The 18,480-nt window shown below is 43.5% G+C and overlaps 2 protein-coding genes across 5 annotated transcripts in view; both read left to right on the top strand.

Annotated features, from left to right (window-relative positions):
• The window catches only part of LOC139552534 (uncharacterized), a 387,539-nt gene that overhangs the window by 173,711 nt on the left and 195,348 nt on the right, over window positions 1-18,480 (top strand). The window lies entirely within an intron of this gene.
• Window positions 1-18,480, top strand: part of LOC139552481 (gamma-aminobutyric acid receptor subunit alpha-3-like) — a 162,305-nt gene that overhangs the window by 125,727 nt on the left and 18,098 nt on the right. For all 4 annotated transcript variants that reach the window (XM_071364263.1, XM_071364262.1, XM_071364264.1 and 1 more), the window contains 4 exons: window positions 4,401-4,483; window positions 7,112-7,255; window positions 9,402-9,554; window positions 16,797-17,002. In XM_071364263.1, the coding sequence (XP_071220364.1) occupies window positions 4,401-4,483; window positions 7,112-7,255; window positions 9,402-9,554; window positions 16,797-17,002 (586 nt within the window). The remainder of the gene's footprint in view (window positions 1-4,400; window positions 4,484-7,111; window positions 7,256-9,401; window positions 9,555-16,796; window positions 17,003-18,480) is intronic.

An 18,480-nucleotide genomic window follows, 5' to 3' on the forward strand; every position in this document is an offset into this window, starting at 1 on the left:
TGGTCGGGGTAGGCCGTCATCGTAAATATGAATTTGTTCTTAAATGACTTGCCTAGTTAAATAAAGGTTAACTAAAAAAACAGAGGGGATGTCATGACACAGAGAGCAGAGCATTTTTGTTTTGAATGAAGCCCCATAGTAAAGAACAGTCATGTTCCTCAAGTGGACAAAACATACAGCCCTATCCAAGGTTTCTAAGCAACCAGCCCCTGACATATATTAACACAATGCATAGAACCACTCTGAGAAGGCTTACTTACCCTACCCTCGCTGAGACTGGTTTGTGTGTTTGCAGTCAAGGATTGTGTGTTACCACCATAATTACCACTGTAGTTAGTTACTACCATTCTTACAGCTACCTCTCATTTCAATATGCATATTCCACAATAGGATTTAGCCTAATGTAGCAGTAAATTAATTGTGTGGTGCGAGAGTAGTACTGTGCGTTTCACAGCGTTTCCGCAAGTCATTGTTGATAACGGTAATTACGGAGATCTTCTCTCGAGCTAATTGCCGTGCGTTGTTATAACTGTGAGAGCCAGGCATCAGAACCTAAGGAATAGCACTGTGGGAAAAAACCTTGGATGGATAGTAATATGGATAGTAATATTGTAAGCCTTCATTAGGGCTTAAAAGCCAAGGGCAGAGCTGTACAAATATAATGGCTTTCCTGATCTTATGACCTATGAGCTCACCACTCGCATAGTCAGACAAAAGCAGAAAGGACACTCTTGTGATGTATACTCTGGGGTGCAGGATATCTGGGATAAGGGTTGCAAAGCTACCGCTAATTTACCAAAGTTACCGGAATATTCAGTAATTTGGGTAATTAACAGCTAATCTATGGCGCAGGATATGGGAACTTTGGTAACTTATACTTCAACATCTTAATTTTTTTAAATTCATATATAGTATCCATTTTTTACATCTGTCCATATTGTCAATGAGTTTCTAGTGAATAGACCATATGGTTCAATAGAAAAGTGCCTAATTAAAAAGCATCTAATCAATAATAGTATTATTTTCCATTAACTCTGCAACTCTTCCAACTATTGACTTTTTCAAAACTGCCACCAGTTGGTGACAAAACATTTACAACAAAGACATATTGACATACAGTAGTAAAATAAATACAAGTGTGTGAAACATGCTGAAATCCTCATATTAAACACCAATGGTACTCACAAAGTTGATTGTTTATATTTAGGATAATGTTTTGCAGTTTTGTCATAATTTGTTGATGTTATTCACATTTTTAAATCCTCTTATTTGATTAGTTTATGTATTTTACATGTGATAAGGCCACGGAGGGCTAGAGATAATTTACAGACACCTGTGATAATCTGAAGTAGCCATAAGTACCCATTAGAAAGTTTCCAGTAATATACTTTAACTTTGCAACCCTATCTAGGAAATGTTATGTTGACCTTGTGGAAAGGTAAATTCTCCATTCTGCTGCATTTGACTGATTGAATGTCTGCTTGGCAGATGCAGCGGTCATTCACTAGCCTTCCATAAAATGTACAGCTCTGTTGTAAATGTACAGCTCCCACCCCCTCCTCCTCTCCCAGGGGTGTTTTCCTTCGGAGGAGGTGGAGTAGGTGGAGTACGGTGTCATCATTACAGTAGCGTATGGTCTCACCAGGAATTTCTGTCTTGGAGAGGGAGAGTGAGACTCATTGATCATGATCCAGAGTCCCCAGCTATGATGATAAGTATGATGATGAATGATCCGCCCTGGACCTGAGAGTAGATTTTTCACTCATCACACCGAGGAGGAGGAGGAGGAGGAAGAGGAGGAGGAGGAGGGGGTATATGTGGCTGGCTCTAGCCTTTTGGTGGCCCTAAGCAAAAAAATTAAATGTGTGCCCCCCCAATTGATGGTGGATAGAAACATTTGTTTTAAAGTAAATTTCCTGCAATTTTATAACAAATGTCATGGAATTCTACTTACGGTATTTTGCCATCGGGCAGAGAGACATTTTTTCAGTTTTAAAGCTAATTTCCTGCAATTCTACACATTTTTCCATGACTTATGCCATGTTAATGATAACTGAATGATAATGACTAACAAAGTCAATTGAGGCACCCTGGAGGTTTAGATAACTGGCTAGACTAAACTTACCAATCTAAAAATTGTTAGCAGGCACGGGTAAATGAGTGACTGTCAGTGAATGACAAAACGAGAAAAACTGCTGATGCACAACCACATTTCTAACTTACATCTTGTGTATTCTACTATTCTAACTCCAACAGTAATTTGAAACCCAACTGAGTATCTTTTTTTGTTCGTCGCTTATGCCTGGAGCCGGCCCTGGGTGTGTGTCTCAGCACCAGACAAAGGTCCAGTGTCAGCTTGTGACGTGACCATTTGTTCTCTGTGAAGTGTATATGTCAAGTTGAAAGCTTATTACAACAAAGAGAGCAGAAGTGATAGATTGGCAGGCAGACTCTGAAAGTCCTCCAGAAGCTGTGAATCACCCAAACAGACCTTTAGCTAGTAATGCAATAGAGTTCCATCAACACAGACTCATCTTCTCCACTGGCCAGATTGATAAGTAATGGGAGAAGTTTTCAGGAGCTGGTGAGGTATGGAGTAGAACTTCAAATAAGGGAGGGTGGGGGTGGGTGGAGTGGAGTGGAGTGGAACACACACACACTGTGATCGATCCAGCTGTTATTCGGGAGGCGGCAACGGGAGAAGGAGGGGTTGGCCCCATGAGGCCATTTTTGCTGTGGCTTCCCGGCCGACAGGCACACACGCACGCGCACACTCAGGAAGGTCATTCATTGTCAGCAGCAAAGTGTTCTTCTTCCTCCAAGTATAGTTAATTTGCAGGCCAAGAACATCATAACCATTATGGTTGAAGGTTACCCAGGGGGTAAGATGCTTTATCTCATTAAACACTTAAGAGTGGTGGTACTGTGTAGACTTTATGACGTCTTGATGGCAGGAGCAGGGGACATTGCTCAAAATCACAGCAGTGTTCTACTAGACTCAAGTGTAGGGAAGTATTTACCAGGATGGAGTTTATTTGGTCACAGGGTTAATTGAATGATTGACCTGCTGCATTTTAATGAAAGTGACGAGGACACAAAATAGAAATCGATGGGTTTTAATAACAATGGTGGGGAATGCATTGGAGCCTGAAAAAAATTGTTTTTCTCAGGGTTACTATTCCCCAGAATGCATTGCTGTAAATTATATTCCAAAAGCAAATTACAGTACAAAACAAGAATCTCTCAATTCATATACATTTTCTGTACATAATGCCTATACCTATGTCATTGCTCAGGAAGAAGCATTTTCTGTTTAAAGCAGGCCCCCGTCAAATAAACTATAGACACAGAAAGTGCCATTGCCATTCTGAAGTATGGCAGCCTGTCCACTGACATTGTCTACCATGGTAAAAGTGAGTTAGTAGGGAGAGTGGTATAGTACTGGTGCCGTCATCATGTAATGTGATGTGTGTTGTGAGATGTGATCTCCCAGGCAGATGCCAGTCTCATCCCATCACTCCTGCCTGATTTGCAGAGCTCCCTCCCTAAGGAGTGGAGTAGGTGTGTCGAGGGTCAGCGGGTTAATATCTAATCAACTGGATAAGGTCTCCAGAGCAGTCTGGCTGGCTGGCTTGTTGGCTGCTACAGAGGTCTCCAGAGCAGTCTGGCTGGCTGGTCCAGAGGTCTCCAGAGCAGTCTGGCTGGCTGGTCCACAGGTCTCCAGAGCAGTCTGTCTGGCTGACTAGCTGGGTGATGGGCCCTACTGGTGGATGGAGGGAGTTGGAGCTTCGAGCTCCGCTAATGGGAAAACAGACAAATCACTGGCAACCCAGACACCGCAGCCCTCAGCAGACACATTGATGTCCAGACGCACTACAGTACGTGACTGCAAATGCTGACTGTTCCCCTCTCACATCGCCCCTCATCCCCCTTCCCTCCCCTCCATTCTCTTTTCAACAAAACCCAAATGTCAGGTCAGTCTCAGAACTGTAGATTATCTCTGGCGCACCACAATATTACCCTGCCATCAGGGGCAGGACAACCTTGGGTGGCCCAAAGGAGACGTGGGGTATACTTACTGTATTCAGATACAGAGGAAAATGACTAAGGGCCTGTCATTCATGTTTATATTGCTGCTCTGGATGACAGGATGAAAGTCTAATGGTGCAGAATGGTGTGCAGTAAAAGTTATTGAAGTAGGCGTCCAGTGTCGAGCCACTGCTTTGCCATTTAGAAAGATACTGAACAGGATCTGGCAAATGAAAAGGATGTCTCAACATATAAAGCGTTAACATACAGTATGTGTTGCTACCATGTGACAGGTGTCATGGGGGGTTTAAGAATAGTTTATATATTCCATATATTTCATGTCCTTGTTGTTTTTCTCCCTCTCTGACCAGGCTAACCATCCACGCTGAGTGTCCCATGCACTTGGAGGATTTCCCCATGGATACACATGCCTGCCCTCTGAAGTTTGGGAGCTGTAAGTCTCTCTAGATATACATCTGATTCTGGTCCATATAGCTGACATCACAGAAATAGAGGTCATAGAGCAAAATCAAATCAAATTTGATTTGTCACATGTGCCGAATTCAACAGGTGTAGACCTTACCATGAAATGCTTACTTACAAGCCCTTAACCAAAAACACAGTTCACAAAACTGTAAAAAGTAAAACATTTAATAAAAAGTAACCAAATAAAATAACAATACCGAGGCTATATACAGACATATACATGTTAAACAATGGTCTGTTGTTCTCTACCATATCAATCAAAGGTTTAAATCCATTTAATCTGGCCGCAGCCTTGGACCGTGTGAATTGCATGTGGAGTGTAATAGACATCTTGTCCATTAGTTCTATCTCCATCCCTGCCGCTTACGGGTTCTTTTGAAGATGCAGAACTTTTTGTGGAAGGCACTACACAGCGCACAGATCCCCTCGTGCACTCAACGTCGTCGAGATTTGTCGAGTTTCCTTGTAGGCGGGCTATTTTGCGGGGAAAACTATGTCAAACTCATTTAGCCCTGGAGGACGCGTTTGGTCTTTAATGAGGTCCGGAGGGCTGCACTGAATTTTTATTATATGCCTTTGTCGTACAAATTTGCAAAAAATAGTCTTCTATCCATCGTTTTTAAAATTTTCGGTGCTCCCTGACTGTCTAGCTTTCATTTTACAAATTATTATCGAGCTGGACACAGTCAACAAACTGTATGAATGTAGATCCATTACCCACGGGCCGTATTTTTGACAACCCTGCTCTAAGTCGTACGTTTCACAGCGTATAGAACAGGGAGAGGTTATTTTATAAGTTATTGTTCCTAGAAATAAGAACTCTGTCAATGACATATTAAAGGTCAGAGTGTCTCAGAGCTGGCCAGGGCGTTGTGAATAAAACATCAGGCGGCCAATAAAACAAAAGGAGCCCTTTCAGGGCCGTTGCTTCCTTCAGCGAGCAGGGCTCTTATTGGCAGACTGTCACAATGCCCCCTTCGGCACGGCTCCTCTTCTGATCTGTATTTATATCAACAGAAATCCGCTGCAAAGCCCAGGAACAATCGTCTCCTTAATGCAACGGCACACGGTTGGCAAGTAATTAGCGGCTTTTGTTGAGGCCTGACGTGCTACAGGCAATCTGCTGCAGCACTGTGCGCCGCTCGCCCCAATCACCGCTATTTTACATGACATTTATTTTCATTGGAAATGGCACAGCAATCACAAACATAATGTAGATGCCTTTTATTCTCCCTCCCTGCGAGCTCTGAACCTCTCAGGGTTTCACATTCTGAATATAAGCTAAAGAGAGCCAGGGTTTGTTTTGTCCCTCGAGATATAAAATAATTTGTCTGTAGATTTATGATGCTATGTTGTTCATAAAGGGGATCTCCGAGCCAGACAGGTTGCTGTAACAGAACAAGGCAGATGTACCTAAAGTACAACATTTAGATGCAGTTTTGCTCATTCAAATATTCTATAGTTTTTTTATCATGGGATCAGTAATATGCCCGCCCCAATCATGTTTTTTTGTTCTGGATTTTAGTGAGCAGCAATATTTATGTGTGCTGCATTATCCTTACAACTGGTTATGGAGACTTGGATCCTCGACTTTATGCAGACATGAAATTCGGCATGTACGTTATGCGCAGATTCAGAGACAATGGACATCCAGAGAGAATTGACATCCTCACTCTCCTAATTTCTGAGCATAAGTATAGTGAATGATTTCAAAGCCTTGGATAGTGGGCCGAATCTTTACTGTGCAATGAAAGTGTTTGACATAGTTGACCTTCTCTGCTGAGCGGAGCTGAGAGTCTGACCACACTGAGTAGATGGAGACATAGAACACACACGATGACAGAATAATACCCTTCATTACCAATTACAATTGTTGTAGATGAAGAGGCATTCAAGTAGATGCATTAACTATTTTTATTAATGATCTCCCATGAGTATAAAACAATAATTTCTCTGTGGCTATCAACATTTAATTAGCAAACCTCAGGCTGATGTGTGAATGATGATGTTATTGGTGCTCAGCTGGGTGTTTTCACCATCCTCCATCTGCTCTTCTACTGCAATGTTTGTGCCTGTGTGTGTGCGTGTGTGCGTGTGTGCGGGTGCGGGTGCGTGTGTGCGTGTGTGTGTGTGTGTGTGTGTGTGTGTGTGTGTGTGTGTGTGTGTGTGTGTGTGTGTGTGTGTGTGTGTGTGTGTGTGTGACTGTGTCTTTAAATGCTTTTTAAAGCTCCTTTCCCTAAGTTTGACCTTGTGGATTTTAAGCCCCATTTTTGACATCATTCCTTGTGCTGATGTACCTTCAGTTCAAGGTGCCAAATGTATAAACGAATCAAAACACATGGCCGCCTGCTTTTATTAAACTCTAATTCAAATAGACTTCATTGATATGCATTTATTCAGATCGATGCCACCCCCTTTCTTATTACCATTGATTTGCCATCATCAGAATCAGCCAATTGTAGCACTGCTGCATTATTCACTCTACATGGAAACTGACATGTACTACTCTCATTATTTGTCACTTCCTCTACCGGTCTCTCTCTCCCTCTCTCCCTCTCTCTCTCTCTCTCTCTCTCTCTCTCTCTCTCTCTCTCAGATGCGTATACAAACAATGAGGTTGTCTATCTCTGGACCAAAGGAGATGAGGACTCTGTAGTCGTAGCAGATGATGGGTCAAGGCTAAACCAGTATGACCTACTGGGCCACGTTATTGGGAAAGAATCTATGATTTCCAGCACAGGTAGCCCATACAACATGTCTGCCACTCAAATGAACATGCAGATCCAGCACAGGTTCTATTATACCATATGATCAAGTCATTAACACTGAGATAACATCAGAACAAAGGTGTTCACTAATGGAACATCTGCTTTAAATTTCTCACGAAAACCTCTCTTTTCAGCTCCTGGCTTGCAAGACAATTTGGATTAATTCATTTCTCTCCTTTTTCCTTTGTACACCGTTGGCATATACTTACAGATTCTATTTGTGTCTTTTTGTAAAGTTATTTATCTGAGCGGTTCTTCAAGCGGCTGCCTCATCGATTTGTCTCTGCTAGTATTATTGGGGTCAGTGCGGTCTCACCACTGAAAGGAAGACTTGCTGAGTTTGGGGAAAGGACGTAAACACTGATTTCTTATAGGCTGGTGGAGAAATACTGACAAACTCTCCTGTTATCCAACACTACATCTGTGAACAAAATGGAAAATGTGTAAATGCAGGGTAGATGAAGAAGAAGATGAATCTTTGTGGCGGCTCCCATTTACATGTTATTTGGAAGAACACACAGGCACTCTGATTTCAGATTGAAACACACATTGATCTGCCCAGTTTCAGCAAGTATTTTTTTAAATGGTAGCCAAGAGTAAAACTATTCAACTTGTTCAGTAGTAAGATAACTATTCAGCAGTAGTAGAAAGATAAGGAGCCTTGGAGCAGAAGGGAGAACGCTACTTTTCCTCTGATTGAGCTCTGGTCTGAAAGCCATTTGAATTGGCACTGAATTATAGGACACTCTGTCAGCCAGCACTGTTGATCAGCCATTCATTTGATCTTAAATTCTGATTGCTATAGCTGCTGCAAAATCCCTTTATCTACAACACCCACAATAGTGAGTTTTTGTTCTCTCACTTTCCTCTTGGGAGAGTGTCAACCTGTTTTTACCAGGCAGAGACAGCTATTCAAATTAGGGAAGCTATTCAAGTGTCTTGCTCTCAAGGAAACAGGTCTCTGTGAGATAAAGATGGTGTCTAACCTCGATTTAGTCACTGTGATGCACTAGGGCACTTTGTCTCACTTCTCTCATTGTCTCAGTTTGGTTGCATGGTTGCAGTGATAGAGGCAGGCATGGTGAGGCAGATGGGTACTGAGGAGGGTTGTCCTATAGAGTAAGGGACACCTGAGGTGTGGTAGAACCGTCCTTTGTGTATATTCACTGTAACACCACATGGACTCCTCATACTGACTCACATCACTGACTCACATCACTGACTCACATCACTGACTCGCATCACTGACTGACATCACTGGCCTCAACAACTCAACATGAGATATATCTCAATGAATCTTGTACCACAGAGTGTTCTCAGTATCTGCTGTACGTACTGGACATACAGGCTTGAGGATAGGGAATATCTGTCGTCTTAGCACTGTTTAATTTTCCTGTCTTCCCATGTCAACAAACATAGTGGTATGTGTCACCTTTACTCAGCACATAAGAGTGTGTCTGTCATCCAGGAAATAGATTCTCAGCACATTGGGGGCTGTGGATCATGTGGTGCAGGATATGTTTTTAAAACACAGTTGATCATACTGTATCACATATTTATTTTCCTGAACCCACACAGTGAGGTGTGCTGCTCTCAGCCTCTCACACATACCAGCACTTGTTTGTAAGCGTATTACCGATGCCACTGCAGCCAGCTCTCCTCTCCCCCTAACCCTAACCCTAACCCTAACCCTTCCGGTCAATAGATCTAATCCAGACCAACAGTGGAGGGAAAACCAATCTCTGCCTTTAACAACCAGACACTGTGATAAACAAGCGATCAGTTAACCTCCACTCTCACAAACATATACTCTGCTTCCCACAGGATCCCAGTGCTGTGCTAGCATGCATGTGGCTGTATTAACACAATTCCAGTGCTGTGCTAGCATGCATGTGGCTGTATTAACACAATTCCAGTGCTGTGCTAGCATGCATGTGGCTGTATTAACACAATTCCAGTGCTGTGCTAGCATGCATGCATGTTGTATTAACTTTCATAAATATAGTTCTGAATATTTCAGCAGAGTCCTTGTGTTTGTCTGGACTGAACATGAGCTGCATTAATAATTCATGTCCTCTGCATCTCTCTCTCGTTCTCTGTCTCCCCCCCCCTCCTCAGGAGAATATGTAGTGATGACAACGTATTTCCATTTGAAAAGGAAAATTGGCTATTTTGTGATTCAAACCTACCTTCCGTGCATCATGACTGTCATCCTGTCTCAGGTCTCCTTCTGGCTAAACAGAGAGTCGGTTCCTGCCCGCACTGTATTCGGTGAGTGTCTTCCCCTATCTCCTTAACCCCAAAATGCACTTAATGAGTAATTTAACCATTCCGACAATTTGGAGTGTGGCAACAATGGAGCTGTTGTTTAAATTATGAAGCTACATCAAAACAAGTGTGCAGCAGTGGCAGCTTACGCATTTGTGGAGCAGCTTTTGTTCACATCATCAGATGCATTCAGTAAATTGGCGTGCCAGGGGAGGGTAGACATAGTTCATCTTTCCGAAGTTGTGGTTCACACGGTGAAGTGTAAAAAGCAGCTTGGTGCCCATGTTGGCTTTGCTGGGCCCTGGACAGTGATGAATTTGGGTTTAAAACTGTGCTTGGATCACAGGATTGACCTGTAATTAACTTGGCCACCATAAAACGACCTAATTAATTACAGATTAACGCAAGCAAACTTGGAAAGGAATTAAGTAGGAGAAAGTGAGGCCGTTTACCTCCGGGGACAGAGTGATAAGAGTGCTGCAGTGGCATCTCTCGGCGGGGTATTGAACGTGCTTTGCAGAAAGTTTAAACCGGACAAGTTTTAAGAGATTATTGCTTATTGAGCTCTTGCTAACTTTGGCAAGGTGTCTGGCTTTGTCAACACTTTTTGTGGGGCAGACGTATCAGATGCAAAGCACAGCTGATCCTGCCAGCATCGCTATGGAGACTTAGAAAGGGTGAGATCCTGCTTCCTCTGTGATGGGTCAGAATGAAAGATGAGCTCTGACAATTTGAGTTGGTAGACTAGAAAGCAACGGCAGCCCATTCAGGCTTAGGGGAAATGATAGTAACAGACAAGTTGTGCTCAGTCCTCCAAAAGCAATGTCAAGGTAAATAATGAAAACAGTCAAACTTCAAGTTGGAGAAAGCATTTCCTAATCTAGGACTAAAACTTTAATTAAAACGACAGCTGAAGGCCAAGAAACTTCAAGAAAAGGAAGTATTGTATGGTCTCCTGACACATATAGCATTATTGTAGGCTGGCAGTAAAACACTTTGCTTTCAAATTACTCAGAAGATCTGGTATAGACATTTAGTCTGATAGTGTTGTTACAGTTCAGACTAGCTAGTGCATGTGAGTCACTAACACACCTAGAAATGTATCTGTGTTCAAATCATACAGCTTGGACGTTTGACCACTAACAGTTCTGGAAACATGACTAGTTGGGGAAATCGGAGTAATTGAAAAATATTAATCTGACTACCTAGTGCCTCTCATGTAAAGAAGTCAACCAGCATATGTTTATTTTAACCAGTTTACCCCACACTATTCCCCCTCCTCTCTCCTCGGTCATGGACACCCACGGCTTCGCCTCTCAGCCTGCCATGAGGAGAGTGTCATGGCAACCCAAAGTGCCTCCCCCAGCAGAGAGAGCAGACCTCTGTTGGGCAGTTAATTAGTGTTTCAGAACAGGGCAGGGCATGCTGCGGAGCACAGTGGAGAAATACACTTGCTAGCCACCTTGATTTGTTTGGATTTGCTCTGCACATAAGGTGCGAGGAATTCACATTCTTACAGCCATGCAGAAATGATCTGGTATTTTTCTCTGGCACAATTTTTTATTTTTTTATTTCACCTTTATTTAACCAGGTAGGCAAGTTGAGAACAAGTTCTCATTTACAATTGCGACCTGGCCAAGATAAAGCAAAGCAGGTCGACACATACAACAACACAGAGTTACACATGGAGTAAAACAAACATACAGTCAATAATACAGTAGAAAAATAAGTCTATATACAATGTGAGCAAATTAAGTGAGATAAGGGAGGTAAAGGCAAAAAAAAGGCCATGGTGGTGAAGTAAATACAATATAGCAAGTAAAACACTGGAATGGTAGATTTGCAGTGGAAGAATGTGCAAAGTAGAGATAGAAATAATGGGGTGCAAAGGAGCAAAATAAATAAATAAATACAGTAGGGGGAGAGGTAGTTGTTTGGGCTAAATTATAGATGGGCTATGTACAGGCGCAGTAATCTGTGAGCTGCTCTGACAGCTGGTGCTTAAAGCTAGTGAGGGAGATAAGTGTTTCCAGTTTCAGAGATTTTTGTAGTTCGTTCCAGTCATTGGCAGCAGAGAACTGGATGGAGAGGCGGCCAAAGGAAGAATTGGTTTTGGGGGTGACCAGAGAGATATACCTGCTGGAGCGCGTGCTACAGGTGGGTGCTGCTATGGTGACCTGCGAGCTGAGATAAGGGGGGACTTTACCTAGCAGGGTCTTGTAGATGACCTGGAGCCAGTGGGTTTGGCGACGAGTATGAAGCGAGGGCCAGCCAACGAGAGCGTACAGGTCGCAGTGGTGGGTAGTATATGGGGCTTTGGTGACAAAACGGATGGCACTGTGATAGACTGCATCCAATTTATTGAGTAGGGTATTGGAGGCTATTTTGTAAATGCCATTGCCGAAGTCGAGGATCGGTAGGATGGTCAGTTTTACAAGGGTATGTTTGGCAGCATGAGTGAAGGATGCTTTGTTGCAAAATAGGAAGCCAATTCTAGATTTAACTTTGGATTGAAGAAGTTTGTCTGGAGGAGAGTTTACAGTCTAACCAGACACCTACGTATTTGTAGTTGTCCACATATTCTAAGTCAGAACCGTCCAGAGTAGTGATGTTGGACGGGCGGGCAGGTGCAGGCAGCGATCGGTTGAAGAGCATGCATTTAGTTTTACTTGTATTTAAGAGCAATTGGAGGCCACGGAAGGAGAGTTGTATGGCATTGAAGCTCGTCTGGAGGGTTGTTAACACAGTGTCCAAAGAAGGGCCAGAAGTATACAGAATGGTGTCGTCTGCGTAGAGGTGGATCAGAGACTCACCAGCAGCAAGAGCGACATCATTGATGTATACAGAGAAGAGAGTCGGTCCAAGAATTGAACCCTGTGGCACCCCCATAGAGACTGCCAGCGGCCCGGACAACAGGCCCTCCGATTTGACACACTGAACTCTATCAGAGAAGTAGTTGGTGAACCAGGCGAGGCAATCATTTGAGAAACCAAGGCTATCGAGTCTGCCGATGAGGATGTGGTGATTGACAGAGTCATAAGCCTTGGCCAGGTCAATGAAGACGGCTGCACAGTATTGTTTCTTATCGATGGCGGTTAGGATATCGTTTAGGACCTTGAGCGTGGCTGAGGTGCACCCATGACCAGCTCTGAAACCAGATTGCATAGCGGAGAAGGTATGGTGGGATTCGAAATGGTCGGTAATCTGTTTGTTGACTTGGCTTTCGAAGACCTTAGAAAAGCAGGATAGGATAGATATAGGTCTGTAGCAATTTGGGTCAAGAGTGTCCCCCCCCTTTGAAGAGGGGGATGACCGCAGCTGCTTTCCAATCTCTGGGAAAGATTGGCCACATACATTTTCTCCATTATCTCTGTCCCATCTTCCTGTCATGAAGGAGGGGCCTTCATCCCACCTCTATGACTATCTCCCTTGTAAAACAAAGGCCTTTCATTGCCAAGAAAAGTCACAGTAAGAAGCTGTTGTTCGTGAAAGGGTTGACAGAATGTATTTCTTCATGTGTTCTAATGGAGGTTCAGTTGAAACAAGGCCAAGGCCATTGGGAACCGTTCAGCAAACACTGCAGTATGTGACTTCTGCTGCGATGTTAAGCTTATGCACTGAAGAAGTGTTTGTTGGGTACACAGAATGAACAAACTCTCACTTGTAATGGAGGTGCACGAAGGCACAACATTGTTTAAGAGACGGGTGTGGAATTGACGAAAATGAGAATGGCCTCAGGGAAGAGGACTGATGAAGCGTTCAGGTAAACAGGTGTCCTGGTAGGAGAGATGTTTGTTCTGCAGCATAGTTAAACTGCAGGCCTACAGGTGCTCCCCATCACAGTCTCTCTCTCCTGGTTGGTCATGAGCTGGAAGGCTGTTTCAGATTCAGACTACCCCCCTGACTGGACAGTCACTTCAACTGCTATTCACAACCAGCCCCTGACTGGACAGTCACTTCAACTGCTATTCACAACCAGCCCCTGCCAACCTCCTGCTCTCTGAGCCATCCACAGGGCTTTAAAACTGTCTTAATACTTTAGGAGAAACTGCTCACTTGTCTCGTATAAAGAGCATGAAAGTTGATATTTCATTAATCATTTGTTCCCTGGCGGGTTGCCAGGTTGGAGTATCTGGCTGGCGTGACCTGATATTTTGTGTGGATAATCCCTGTATCATTTTCTCATTCACCCAAGTGTAATTTGTGATTTATTGTTTGAGCAGACGTATTACACTGTGGACACAATACAATACAATCTCCAGTGACATTCTGGTTAATTTGCCGATTGATATTTTTTAATTGCCTGATATTCTTTAATATGGGGAGATTGCAACTCCTCTGTTGTTAACATTTGCCAGTTGTCAATATTTTCAACAACTTCAGAACTGATAAAAGACTAACATTAAATTATGCTACAGCTTTGAAGATTGCACAATAAAGTATATGCAACCTGACAAACATAATAATGTATATATAGTTATACACTATATTACAAAGGTATGTGAACACCCCTTCAAATTATTGGATTCAGCTATTTCAGCCACACCCGTTGCTGACAGATGTATAAAATAGATCCATGCAATCTCCATAGACAAATATTGGCTGTAGAATGGCCTTACTGAAGAGCTCAGTGGCGTTCAACGTGGAACCATCATAGGGTGCCACCTTTCCAGCAAGTCAGTTTGTCAAATTTCCGCACAGCTAGAGCTGCATTGGTCAACTCTAAGTGCTGTTATTGTAAAATGGGAACATCTAGGAGCAACAATGGCACAGCCGCGAAGTGGTAGGCCACACAAGCTCACTGAACGGGACCGCCGAGTGCTGAAGCTCGTAGTGCAAACTGCCTCTGGAAGCATCATCAGCACAAGTTTTGTTCTTTGGGAGTTTAATGAAATGGGTTACCATGGCTGATCAGCCGCACACAAGCTTACGATCACCATGCGCAATGCCAAGCATTGGCTGGAGTGGTGTAAAGCTCGCCGTCATTGAACTCTGGAGAAGTGGAAATGCGTTCTCTGGAGTGATGAATTACGCTTCATCATCTAGCAGTTCCGACGGACGAATCTGGGTTTGGCGGATGCCAGGAGAACGCTACTTGCCCCAATGCATAGTGCCAACTGTAAAGTTTGGTGGCCTGGGGCTGTTTTTCGTGGTTCGGGCTAGGCCCCTTAGTGCCAGTGAAGGGAACGCTAGAGCATACAATGACATTCTAGACGATTCTGTGCTTCCAACTTTGTGGCAACAGTTTGGGGAAGGCCCTTTCCTGTTTCAGCATGACAATGCCCCCGTGCACAAAGCGAGGTCCATACAGAAATGGTTTGTTGAGATCGGTGTGGGAGAACTTGACTGGCCTGCACAGAGCCCTGACTTCAGCCCCATCGAACACTTTTGGGATGAACTGGAACACCGACTGCGAGCCAGGCCTAATCGCCAAGCATCAGTGCCGACCTCACTAATGCCTTTTTGGCTATAAAAGTCCCCGCAGCAATGTTCCAATGTCTAGTGGAAAGCCTTCCCAGAAGAGTGAAGGCTTTTATAGCAGCAAAGGGGGACCAATTCCATGATTTTGGAATGAGATGTTTGACGAGTAGGTGTCCACATACTTTTGGTCATGTAGTGTATATTCTGCATAAATCAACAGTAAGACCACAAGCCCCACAGGTTCACATTGAGTTGACCTCTTCAGCTGCACAAGTCCATTTTTGAAGCCTATATTTATTTTATTTTAACAGATGAGGCAGGTGGGAACAGGCGAAGTGGAATGATTGCTTATATCTGCTTTGATGGACACCCATTCTCTGCTCTCCTATCATTTCATTCTTTAAATTCGCTGAGACATAGAACACAATGCCCGGCGCATGGGCACAATGACTTAGAAAACATGCACATTTCACACAGCAATTGATTTATCCTCTCAAATCTCTTTCTGTGTCGTGATTCAAATCAACATTGGGCCTTACACCTAATAAGAGTATTGTACATCCACATTTGGAATGCCTATTTGCTATGTCTTCTAGCTACTGGTCTAGATGGCCAAATCTAATCTGTTTCTGTTTCAACATTTTGATTGCCTGTGTAATGACATCCATGCTGGCTTTGGAATTTTCCTCAAAACGCTTAAGTGTCAAACAATGCCAGGAAAGTTAAATGAAACCTCATGTGGATATGATGGCTGTGTCACACTGTCAAACATGATGGAGGTAGTCAATACAGACTCCATCACAATGGATGTGGTCAATGGAGGTGGTATTTCCAATCCAATGCCTAGAGCCCCCAGGTAGGCCTCTACCCCACCTACAATCATGGACATTGTGTAGTAGTTGGCATCCCATTCAAGCTGCAGGTCACAGCGAGTGACCCTCACATTTCCATGAGGTGATCAGCCAGCAGGGTTTCCATATCAAGTGCAGCACCACTCTGTCAGGCTGCTGTGTCTGTTCTAAAGTAGCCCCTTCTCTCTCCCATCCACCCATGGCTCCTCGTCCCACTATGAAGTGGTTGTTCCATGTTTCTCCAGACAGATGGCAGGGGACTGCCTAGCCGCCTGCACTGTATCAATACAGGGATTACAGTGTATCATCAGACAAGCTCAGTGGAGCTCTTCTATGGGGCGCCTCCAATCTGCGGTTCTGTGAAACTCATGGAGTCAGTGTAGTAGAGGGATTGGAGAGGTTAGATTGGAGCTGCGTCTTTATCACTAATTCTGCTAACTGAATCGTTTGTTTATATCACAATTGGGTTTTTATGTCCTCACCTTAGCCATATGTCACAGCACACTGTGACAGCATGTACTGAATGTTCAAGGATGGCACTTTGTTCTTTACATGACACACAGTTACAAATGTAGTATCTTAATTTGATCACCCTGTTGCAGGACAACTTTCCTACAATTTGAGGAAATGTAAAACGTGCAGTGTATTTGAGGTTTAAAAGGCTTCTAAAGTTTGTCATTTCCACTTTATAATTGCAGACATGATTTTCCCTTACAAAAAATGTATCAACCGCTACAAAAATGTTGATGAATTATAATCCACATAATTCACATTTCCTGATGCTGCAGGATTGTTTTCCTGCTGTAGGAGACTGGCTCAAGTTAAGATCCTAGACCTGTACGTGTACTGTAGTTCAACCCAGTTGGGCCTGTGTGTAATGTACATATGTGTGTGTTTGTGTGTGTGTTTGTCAGTTCATACACTCTCTAATACACCCTATCATTCCCTTTGCCTCTCTTCTTCTTGTCCCCAGGGGTCACCACAGTTCTAACCATGACAACTCTGAGTATCAGTGCCAGGAACTCCCTGCCTAAGGTGGCCTATGCCACAGCTATGGACTGGTTCATGGCGGTATGCTATGCCTTTGTCTTCTCTGCCCTGATAGAGTTTGCCACAGTCAACTACTTTACCAAGCGCAGTTGGGCGTGGGATGGCAAGAAAGAGGCCCAGGAGATGAGGGTGAGTACTGTAGCTACCGGGCCTGGCTCCATTACGTTGAAACACATAGAAACAGTACACCTACAATATATGGAGGTAGTTTCAATACTTCAAACACATAGAAACAGTACACCTACAATATATGGAGGTAGTTTCAATACTTCAAACACATAGAAACAGTACACCTACAATATATGGAGGTAGTTTCAATACTTCAAACACATAGAAACGGTACACCTACAATATATGGAGGTAGTTTCAGTACCTCAAATGTTTAAACAGTATAATGTGGACCCTCACAGATCCCCTAAAAGCCTTGTTCCCTCTTTGTGTGCTTTGCTGGTGTTGTGGAGAAGTACAGTAGCTAATCACAGCTGTCTCCATCTTCATTCATCTGCTAGATGGTGTGTCTGAAATGAAATCCTCAGCTCTCTCTCTCTCCCTCTCCCTCTCTCTAGAGTCAAGTGGCTTTTTGCTTATTCTAGATTATTTGCTCTCTATCTATCCTCCCCTGATAACCTCCTGAAAAATGAGCGTCTTCAGAGCTAATGGCTCAGAGATGCGGCGAGGGAAGCCGTGCAGAGCTCTCATATTGTATTGTAGTGGGAATGAGGAATGATGGTACCTGGGAAACACTGATAGAAAGTCCCATCCCGGCCTCCTGAAGAAGGCAGCCCTGGGTAATCTGTAAAGAGACGCTTTATTTATTCATTAACAGCCCAACAGAGGATCTCTGGGCCTGAACACAACAGAGTGAGCAGCAGGGGGTGGGGAAGGACAACTCCCAGAGCAGGTATCCTGAGCACAGAAAAAACTGTGTATATCACACACATACAAATTAAAACAGTGTATCTCACACACAGAGACACACACAGCACATAAACCCAGTGTACATCCCACACAGAGAGACAGTGCAAGACAGAGGGAGACAGTGAGAGACAGTGATAATTAAGGCATGGGGTTATATGAAGAGCTCATTAAACATTGTGATTTTGACATTCAGGGGCTGTAAAAATGCTTGTAGGCCTTTTAATGCTAGAAAGGTTTGGGGAAGTTTGGATGCAATCAGGGGGGTGTATCATGCGAGCAGATGTGATGATATTAAAAGTAAGTGGAGAACTCCTGGGAAGTTTTGAAAGTGGAATATCTGAGACTCGATTTAGAAGTCTTCTCTTTAGTCTTTTAAGTGTGCTTCTGTCAGCCCAAGTCAACATGTAGAAATATCTCAGGAGTATGAAGGACTCGCAAACATCAGTCAAACACTCCCATTATTCCTTAAGTTATTTGCAAGTTGACTTGTTTGCCGTCTGGATGATTGGCACCATGGCATATTGCTGACATGAAACCTTCCTGTAGTCACTCGGGGACAGATGATTCTGCAAATTAAAATGCAATAAGTGGAGACGTGTTTGTCTTTGATGTTTTGTCTTGTTGGCAGCAGCAGCAGGATGTCTGTCCTGTGTTCTGTGAGTTGTGTTGAGCAGGCGGTTTGTGGTTAT

The sequence above is a fragment of the Salvelinus alpinus genome, chromosome 24 (assembly GCF_045679555.1).
Source record: "Salvelinus alpinus chromosome 24, SLU_Salpinus.1, whole genome shotgun sequence".
Lineage (NCBI taxonomy): Eukaryota > Metazoa > Chordata > Actinopteri > Salmoniformes > Salmonidae > Salvelinus > Salvelinus alpinus.